The following is a 9,793-nucleotide window of genomic DNA, read 5'->3' as shown; positions in this document are numbered from 1 at the left end:
ACCCATGCTCCTTCAGCTCGATTCCGGTACGATTTCGACCGGCTGCCTTCGTCTTCTCCAGAAGCAAAGCAACTCCAGATCAGTGAGCCTCCAGAAGCAAAGAGGCTCCGGGAGCAAAGAAGCAAAGAAACTGCGGTCACCGGTCCCTAAATCGCATCAGAAAGTGCGAGCTTTTGATCATCAGAGTTACCAGGAGTCCAGATCAGTGATCGGTACGAGATCAGTGTTCGGCAATTGACGGTGGGCATGGGGTCGACGAAGATGGGGCTTGGGATGTGCTAGCCGGCGCCGGGCTTGAGGTCGACGATGAAGGTGTTGAAGGCGTGGTCGGCACTGCCGGCTGGAGAGAGAGAAAGAGACACTCTGGGAGGAGAGAGAGTTTGAGAGGAGAGAGAGATCGATGAGTTTTAGGTGAATTGATAGGGCAAAATTGTCAATAGATAATTAATTGGGTAAGTGAGGTTAAAAAACTCTTAGTGGAGTAAGTGGGCAATTTTGTTGTTGAAATTGGGTAAGTGGTCACGGTCCCTATCAAATTTACCGATAGGATTTTTGAATGCCACGTGTCGTGTTGTGATCAACTCTCTAGATTTCCGATTAGATTTTATGCATGCGTGGCGGTTATATCTTCAGCTTCAAACCTCAATAAAAACAGTGGTTTCAGATGCATATCTCACTACTTCCTCTATCTCCTCTCTAATTGTTTGTTCATTTTCTAACTTTTCATTACATTTTGCAATGAATTTGAACTGGTTTTCTCAGTGGAATGAGAGGCAACGTGAAGACGAAGGCATGCTTCAAATAAGTAGAAGTGGTGTTGGAGAGGGTAGAAAGTGTGAGAAATTATGAACAAGTGAATATATGTATATATAGGTAAAGTGGAAAAAAAAGTTACCGTTTTGTTACCCTTTTTTTTTTATAACATAAATGTTACTATTTTTTTTCTTGGTAACACAAATGTTACCGTTTTATTTTGATTACATATATACTAAAAAAAAAAAATTATGCAGCCAATGGCTAGTTGCTCTCATGTGTATAATTATACTCATTAATAGTAAGCCATTGGATTAAATCATTTGCTTGATTATCAACTATTGGATTAAAGTATTGCATCACAAATAGCAATATTTGGCTAATTTGCCGTCAGCCCCACCAAGAGCTAAAAGGCCACCTATAGGGCTAAATGTAGCTCTCTCCACTTCTAGCCCTTTGGACATTCCTTTGTTAGAGTCCATTTTTTAGCAAAAATGGCTTAAGGTTATCTATAGCCCTTCTTATTGGAGATGGCCTTACGTGGGTGTTTTGATAAGACTAGAGTATAGAATTAATGCAAAATAGGTTCCAATTTATCTATGATGGAAAGCCGAATAATTGCATTATCAGTTGAGGTCCAAAAAGGCTACCCAAATTGGACTTTTTAGCTTTTATAGTTTATATGAATTCATTCACTGCAGTTTTCATGCTCAACTGGTCAAGCGCACGCCTCATTCCTTCTAGATGTGATTTCATTCGTATAATTTTTCAAAGAAAATCGAATAAATAAATATATTAATTCCCTGAATTAATCCAATTGTCCTGCGACGTCGTTTAAGAAACACCATTATCCAATCATAAATCTCACCTGGAATTCAGCACCATCAAGTAACTTATCTCAATCATTCCTGAAGTTTCACTCCAAGCTTTTTGCTCATTCACTTGAGTTGAGTTGAGTTTACTTCCTTCCATCATTTCACTTGCTAAATTTATCAAACCCCTTTCTTTAATTTTGCTTCTCAACCAAACCCAGGATACAAAATTCAGTTCCTTCAACCCCAAGCACATCTCTTTTTTGCTTTAGATCCAAACCAAAGCCTCCACATCCCAAGAAACAAGGAGAGTTCTACGTAACACTTCAACGTTAAAGAATGGCAGCAGCGAAGATGGGTTCGTTCAAGCGCAGCTTCCAAGAGAAAAAAGAGAGGCTTCTCTCCACCAACAAGCGCTATTCCGAGGTGAGTTTCTTCCCAATCGAGGAACTAGAGCCGTATGGCTCTTCTTCTTCTTCTTCTTCGCGTTGGTGTTGCAGTTTCCGGTCGGTTTCCGATAAGGTTGCGGGGTGGTGCCGGACTGTGCAAGGCGTTTCTCGGCGGGCTATTAAAATGGGCCAGTCTGATCCCAGAAAGATCGTCTTCTCCGCGAAGATGGGTCTGGCTCTGATGCTCATTTCTTTGCTGATTTTCCTCAAAGAGCCCTTCAAGCAGCTCAGTCGATACTCGGTTTGGGCCATTCTCACTGTTGTGGTCGTGTTTGAATTTAGCATAGGTATTTTTTTTTCTCTTCTTCGCCCCCCCTTTTCTTTTTGGCTCTATTCGGTTTTTTTAGCTCAATTTCATGTCATCTTTGTCAATTTGCGCGTGTGTTTAAGCTTCTCGGCCTTGTAATCATGGAGTGAGTTGCAGCTTTTTTATAAAGCGGATTAGTTGACAGTTTAATCACGGAAAAGAAAGGGGAGCTTATATACAGTTTCTATCTGGGGCAGGGCTACATGTCTTTTTTTAGTCAGTTGAGTTTGATTGAATGATTAGATTATAGTACTATCATCTTTCTTTTTTTAGTAGCTTTTAAAAAAAAAAAAAACTTTTTTCTTTGTTACCTGCGGGGCTTTGACTTTGAAGATAATTCATTGCTAGAGTTCGCTGTGTATTGTCTATTTCAGTGTTGTTTGTTGTGTTGCAACACGAACTGATGAACATGTATGTGTCTAGTTTGGTTTCTTGTTTTTAATGTATACGCTTCATCTGTAGGAGCTACTTTGAGCAAAGGATTTAACCGTGGCTTGGGGACATTGTCTGCTGGAGGCCTTGCATTGGGTATGGCAGAGTTATCGGGGTTAGCTGGAGAGTGGGAAGAAGCTGTTATTGTTGCCAGTATCTTTATCATAGGTCTGAATATGGAATTAGTATATAATTTACGTAGCTCAGTATTGCTACTTATTTTTTCTTTTCTATTTTTTCTCAAATGCTCATGTCATGTTGTGTGGTTGCTAGGATTTATTGCAACTTACGCAAAACTATACCCGACGATGAAGCCTTATGAGTACGGATTTCGGGTGTTCTTGTTGACGTATTGTTTCATCATGGTATCTGGGTATAGGACGAGGGAATTTGTCCATACGGCTGTGTCACGATTCTTGCTCATTGCATTGGGTGCTGGTGTTGGTTTGGGAGTAAATATATTGATATATCCCATCTGGGCTGGTGAGGATCTACACAAGTTGGTGGCAAAAAATTTCATGGGCGTTGCAAAATCTTTGGAAGGTGGAGTTTACTATATGCTTTAAACTTGGTTCTGACATTCTGATTTTCTGTTATTTTCCATTAGTCCATTCCCCTGGAATTGTTATACTCAATTTTCTTTTGTTGAATCTTTTGTGTACTTTTCAGGTTGCGTCAGTACTTACCTCAACTGTATTGAATATGAGAGGATCCCTTCCAAAATTCTTACCTACCAAGCTTCTGATGACCCACTTTACAGTGGATACAGATCTGCTGTGGAATCTACAAGCCAAGAGGATGCTCTGGTATTTTTATTATGGCAATATGATGATGCATAGTTCATTGCATTAGTAGAAGTGATATTATACGTACCTTTCTCAAAAAAGTGATATAAACATATTATCTTTTTCCTTTTTACTTTGTTTGAAGATGGGATTTGCTATCTGGGAGCCACCTCATGGTCGTTACAAGATGCTTAGATATCCATGGAAGAACTATGTAAAAGTCAGTGGTGCACTAAGGCATTGTGCTTTTACGGTCATGGCATTGCATGGATGTGTACTTTCTGAGATACAGGTACTAAAGATTTCCTTCTCTAACCCCAATGTTAGGCTACTAACATCAAAGTAACAGTATTTTCATTTCATTTATGCTTTAGAAGTTTAATGTACAACAGTCCATGGCAGTGATGATATATTGAGACCCTGGTTATTTTTTTCTGCCAAAAAGTATGTTCATTTCAAAATAGTTCCTTCTGATTTGCAATTCTCCTAAAGGAGTGAATTGAAATCAAAATCAAAATCAAAGGCCAAGATGTTTGTTGGTTGTATGGGTGATTATACTCTAACACTTTTCCTAGTGAGACTTGCAGCAAGCATATATGATATGTGAATATCCATTGTGCTCGAGTGCATTCAATTTTTCCCCATCTGCTTGATAACAGATAATTTAGTCTCCGTACTTGAGGTGTTTGGTCAATTTGTTGCATGAATATATCCTATTTACTACATTTCTGAGTTGGTATGAATTGAATATAAATCATTGTTAGTCTACACAGATTAAGATATGAATCACACTGTTATTTCATTGGATATTTTAACTTGTTTTAGGTGCTCACATCCCTAATGGTTCTCATGCATTTGAAATACTTCTAAAAGTAGTTGTTTTAACTATCTGTGAGTTGATTTTATAGATGCAGCCATAAGAATAGTTGTAGTGTTGTACACTCACCCAATATGTTTTTACTTGAAAGTTGTATTTTTAAATTTTTTTTATATTGAACTTTTAATATTTGTATATGTAGGCTCCGGCTGAGCGAAGACAAGTATTTAGTAGGGAGCTTCAAAGAGTAGGTTACGAAGGTGCTAAAGTGTTATGTGAACTTGGAAACAAACTGAAAAAGATGGAGAAAATAGGTCCAATAGATATACTCAATGAAGTGCATGAGGCTGCAGAAGAGTTGCAAAAGAAAATTGACCAGAAATCATATCTTCTTGTCAATTCAGAAAGCTGGGAGATAGGCAATCGGCCAAAGGAGCTGGCAGAAATTCAAGACCTCCTGGACTTGGATGATGAGGAGAATAAATTCCACGAATACAAATCCCTTAGTGAAGCGGTACTGGATCTCAGATCTTTTCCTGGGTCACAAAGTTGGGATGATCCTGTACCAGCGAAATCTGCCAGCTTGAACACCTCGCCTCCTGATAGCAACCCCTCCAACCTGCCAGTACCCCCAGGAAAAATGTTCATGAAACAGATCTCGTGGCCTGCAGGAATGACATTTAAGGCTCATGCAGAGCCACAAGTGGAAGAATCAAATACCTATCAAAATGCTAGTCAATTGTCATTGGCCACGTTCACATCCCTGCTGATAGAATTTGTTGCAAGGCTTCAAAATCTTGTCGACTCGTTTGAGGAATTGGGTGAGACAGCACTTTTCAAGGAACCTGTTGACTTGCCGGAACCATTAGAGTCACACGGCGGGTTTTGGACCAGATTGCTCGACTGTCTTAAGTTATGAAATTGAGATATGGCTGCCATTTCACTTTACTGAAATCTGCCATCAGTTCCATTGTAAAGTACAATGGGGCTGATTTGTGCTGCTGACATTACTCATTGAAGAGGCTGCTTTAGTGTTTGTCAATGGTGTGCGATCTCTATTTCGTTGACAAAGATATGGCTATGCATTGATTGGGTCAGACGGAGTAAAACGGGACGATGAGAAGGGATAAGACGGAGTACAAGAAGGCTAGAACTTGATGTTTCAGACTTTCAGGATAACAATGAGAGTAATTTAGTTGTTAGACGCTATTATTATAAGGCTCTCTCAGGCTTCTGGATTAACTACCAGATTAGCTTTAACGATGATTGTAGTCTGTAGTTGAGAAGTTTAAAGTTCATTATGAATGCAATATGCAATTCCTGTTTCACCCAAACAGATATATCAAGTATAAACAGGACCAATTGATAATGAGTCTGGCATATGTTCATGGCGTCTAGTGTCGAGATTGGTGGAGAGTGGATGACTTCGGTGAATTCACACCCTAGTGATTTTGTGAAGATGAGAGTGATTGAGAACAACCCAAGCGAATCAATGAGCAAGGACCTCATTTGTTTATAATCACAGCTGAAGTTGATGAATTGGATATTGTGCAAGGCCACTTTGTCACGTAAGAATCATTTGCAGCATAACTTTATAATGGAAACTTGCTTCTGACTGTGTACTATATCACAATGAAGTGACGATCGAGAATGTTTGACCACTTCCACTGGAATAAGGTTGTGGACAGTTGTGAGTCTTGTGACAAATGAAGTTTTTTTTTTTAGTTATGGTGACTTTGGAGTAACATGAGCAGCGGGTGGGTCTTTGATTAGATTTGCAAATTGATTACAGAATAAGTAGCTATCTGTCGATGTTATAGCTTAATTACTTGGGACATATATTTCGCAAGAGTTACATGTCTGGTTGTTGCGAAGGTTTCAAGATGCTCATCCAATAGATTACACTTCTATTCTGATTGTAGAACTTGTATGCATTTGGTTGGGTACTAGCTCCTTCCATGCAAGGGATTAATTAGCAATCGGCAGCAGAGAATTTTGTGTTGTTTCGGTGCTCCAAGCTCTCTTCGTCTTCTCTTTCTGTGGATGAGTTCGTGTTTATTGTTTCACAAATGCTATTTAGGTCACTGAATTATGTGATGCTGTTTGGGGCTACTACCATTGTTTTGCTATGACGGCTTTCACTCTCCAAATATAATTTTAGTGCGAAAGATAACAATATGTGAGGACATTTTTCTGCTTTTTGAATCCAGTAATATGTACATAAACTCAATTATGAGTCAGCTGCTGATGTGTAGTATTAATATTAACCTTTAGATTTTGAATGACGGACGGGATTTTATTTTTTTGTTTTATTGTTTTCTGAGCATGGATCCCTAGCAAAGCCTTCGTCAAGCATTTAATGGAAAAAAAAAGTCTTCGTTAAGCTATTCTGTGCTCCACTTGTTTAAAATCAGATCTGTGCCTCTTGTTCAAAATCAATTCTGTGCCCTGTTAATTTTGCATTCCAGTTTTTCTTTCAAATGGTTGTTGGTACGTAGGCCAATCGTCTAGCCAACTTCAGTTTGCTTACTCTTTGCTTTTTACTAGTCACCCTTCACAAGTTGGATCGTGAAAAAAGGGACTGGTAAGTCAAAACTTACTTGCAAATTGTTCAAACCTTTACTTACAATTTATCAAATTCAAAATAATTGGTATTTACTGACACCGATGCTAATGCCAATTTAACTTGCCTGTTTAGTCAGACTTTCGGATCAGCTCAGATGACGGAATTGACCGTAGTCATGGAAGATCATGGCAGTACAAATATTGATGTTGAAGCATTGGAACAGAGGATGAAAGCAAAGCTTCGCAGTGATTCACCCTTGTCTGCTCAGTGCTGCATTTTCAGAGTTCCTGAATTACTCCGGAAACATAAACCAGAGGCATCTGATGTTGTCTCAATCGGACCCTTTCATCACAGTAGCAGCAAACTTTTTGCAAACATGAAAGATGTGAAACAGTGGTATTTAAATTCTCTACTCTTAAGAAAGAATATAAGTTTAAAAGCTTTGATCCAAGGTATTGATAGTATTACTTGGTTTGAGAAACGCGCCCGTGATTATTATGCAGAATCATTTAATCATCTTGACCAGAACCAATTCATAGAAATGATGATAATTGATGGCTGCTTCCTATTAGAACTATTTCAGAGACGTTCCAATATTTTCCCAGATTCAGATAAGGTCAATGTACTCAATGATCCCTTATCCAACATGGGTTGCATGATCCAGTATCTTTGCCATGATCTTCTGCTGCTAGAAAATCAACTGCCTTGGTTTGTTCTCGAGTCTCTATATAACCTTACCTGCTACGAACGAGGCTCTCTCACTAGGCTGGTTCTCAACTTCTTCATCAGCGGACTATCGTCACTGGCTCATAATTGCAACGGTTATCGCAATCACAGTCATGATAATGAAATTCTACACATACTTGATCTGATAAGAAGTGCTATTGTTGTTCCACTCCACAAATTTGAATCAATCGAACAAGAGATTACACTGCCCCATGCAACTGAACTCTTTGAGGCAGGCATTCAATTCAAAAGAAGCTTAGTTGGTGGCCGGCTTGATGACTATTGATTTCAAAGATGGAGTTCTCACAATTCCACAGCTTGCAATTGCAGATATTAATGAACCTTTGTTCAGGAACCGCATAGCCTTCGAGCAATGCTATCATGGTCGAGACTATAAAGTAACTTCTTATGCCTCTTTAATGGATAACCTCATTGCTTCCAGCAAGGATGTTGTTTTTCTCTCTGACAATGAAATAATCCGTAATTGGTTGAGTGCTGAAGATGCTTCCCAGGTGTTCAGTAAGCTTGTTAATGACACATTGATTGTTGATTTTTGCTATGGCAGGCTCTGTGCTGCAGTGAATAAATATTACAAAGTTAGATGGAACCAGTGGCTAGCCCGACTGAAGCGTGATTACTTATCTAATCCATGGAAAATCACTTCTTTGGTTGCAGCCTTTATCCTTCTGGTTCTCACCCTATTGCAGACAACATATACCATTCAGCAATACTATTCTCCTCCTAAGTGATGTTTGTTAGCTAGTTTACTTAATTTTTGTGCTATTCAGTTTTCTTTCCTTTGGCAATGTATTTTTATGTACATACGTATTGTTCTAGCTACGGAATTTCAAATAAAAGTTGGATTGCATATGACTATATGAGTGTTATTAGTAGGCCGGTGGTCATCATCTGGGATGCTTCTTCCTTTTGAATTCAGAAGCCATTTCTCATTTGTTTTCCATTATTGTTGAATTTAAGCTGACAACCCATATCTCATTTGATGTTACTCTCATATCTCAGTTGCTCCCCTCTAAGTTCTGAAAACATGATCGAGCTGGAGTGATTGGACAAAGAAAAGTATAAGCAACGTACATCCCACCCTTGACAAATATACCAGCACGCGTGCTTCCTGTGAATATTCTCGCGGTGGCTGTCATTGAATTTAGAAGGGGTGCTGCTGATAGCATAATGAGCATAGATGGAGGAGATGGGACTCTTGCGGTTCCACAACTAGCAATTGGGAGACTGGAGAGTTAACAGAACCATTGTTTAAGACCTCGTTGCCTTTGAGCAATGTTAACATGCATGGCCACTAGCATTAGGTCACATCTTCTGCCTTGTTAATGAATTCATCAGCTCAAGCGAGGATATGGATTTCCTTTGTGACAAGGACAAGGGAATAATGGTTGGTTGGTTGAGCTCTAGGAAGCATCTTTTCAACAAGCTTTACAATGACACCTTTCTCAAGCAATTCTACTATGTTGGACCCGGTGCTGAAGTGAATAGATATTACAAATCAAGTTACATGGAACAAGTGGCTGGAAAAATTGAAGCGTGATTATTTATGTAATCCGTAGAAAATTACTTCTTTGGTTGCAGCCTTCATCCTTCCGGGGTTCTCACCCTATCGCAGACCACATATACCATTCGGCAATCCTATCTCCTCATTGCTCAACACTAGCTAACTATTTTACCTAGTGAAATGAATGTTCATTTTACATTTTTTACATTTACATTTGCATTTTGATGTGATGGTTTTGAGAAATCTAAACATAATGCAATTCTAATATGTCGATCAGTGCTCTGCTCTGATATGCTATGAAAACATTAGTTGGGAATGGTTGGATTACATAAAAAGAAGGGGAGTGAAATTCACTCCCCATTTTACAATCCACACTCTATGTTTTCTTTTTTAGTAACTTATATTTTTGTCTTTAGTACCTTAATTTTTCTTTTTATACAAATTTCCATAAAAAAATGTCCGGAAATAATGAGCGTGGATCGTAAAATAGTGAAACGCGGATTTCACTCCCCAAAAAGAACAAGTATTTGCAAATTAGAAGCAAAGCTATAAAAACTAAAACAACCCCATAAGTTCTGAAAATATGTACGTTCTTTTGAAATTTTAGAGAATTAATTAATAGAC

General features: G+C 38.7%; 2 protein-coding genes across 2 annotated transcripts; both read left to right on the top strand.

Moving 5' to 3' along the window:
• Window positions 1-1,506: 1,506 nt before the first annotated feature.
• LOC112178581 (aluminum-activated malate transporter 9) lies at window positions 1,507-5,727 on the top strand. Its single transcript, XM_024316730.2, has 6 exons — window positions 1,507-2,301; window positions 2,784-2,921; window positions 3,027-3,296; window positions 3,423-3,559; window positions 3,684-3,830; window positions 4,558-5,727. The coding sequence occupies exons 1-6, from the start codon at window positions 1,905-1,907 to the stop codon at window positions 5,272-5,274; spliced, it is 1,806 nt and encodes a 601-aa protein (XP_024172498.1). The 5' UTR covers window positions 1,507-1,904; the 3' UTR covers window positions 5,275-5,727.
• Window positions 5,728-6,241: 514 nt separating this feature from the next.
• LOC112177295 (UPF0481 protein At3g47200) lies at window positions 6,242-8,637 on the top strand. Its single transcript, XM_040511260.1, has 2 exons — window positions 6,242-7,807; window positions 7,908-8,637. The coding sequence occupies exons 1-2, from the start codon at window positions 7,076-7,078 to the stop codon at window positions 8,394-8,396; spliced, it is 1,221 nt and encodes a 406-aa protein (XP_040367194.1). The 5' UTR covers window positions 6,242-7,075; the 3' UTR covers window positions 8,397-8,637.
• The last annotated feature ends 1,156 nt before the right edge of the window (window positions 8,638-9,793 follow it).

Source organism: Rosa chinensis, chromosome 7 (assembly GCF_002994745.2).
Source record: "Rosa chinensis cultivar Old Blush chromosome 7, RchiOBHm-V2, whole genome shotgun sequence".
Lineage (NCBI taxonomy): Eukaryota > Viridiplantae > Streptophyta > Magnoliopsida > Rosales > Rosaceae > Rosa > Rosa chinensis.
This window is presented reverse-complemented; position numbering and strand designations above follow the sequence as displayed.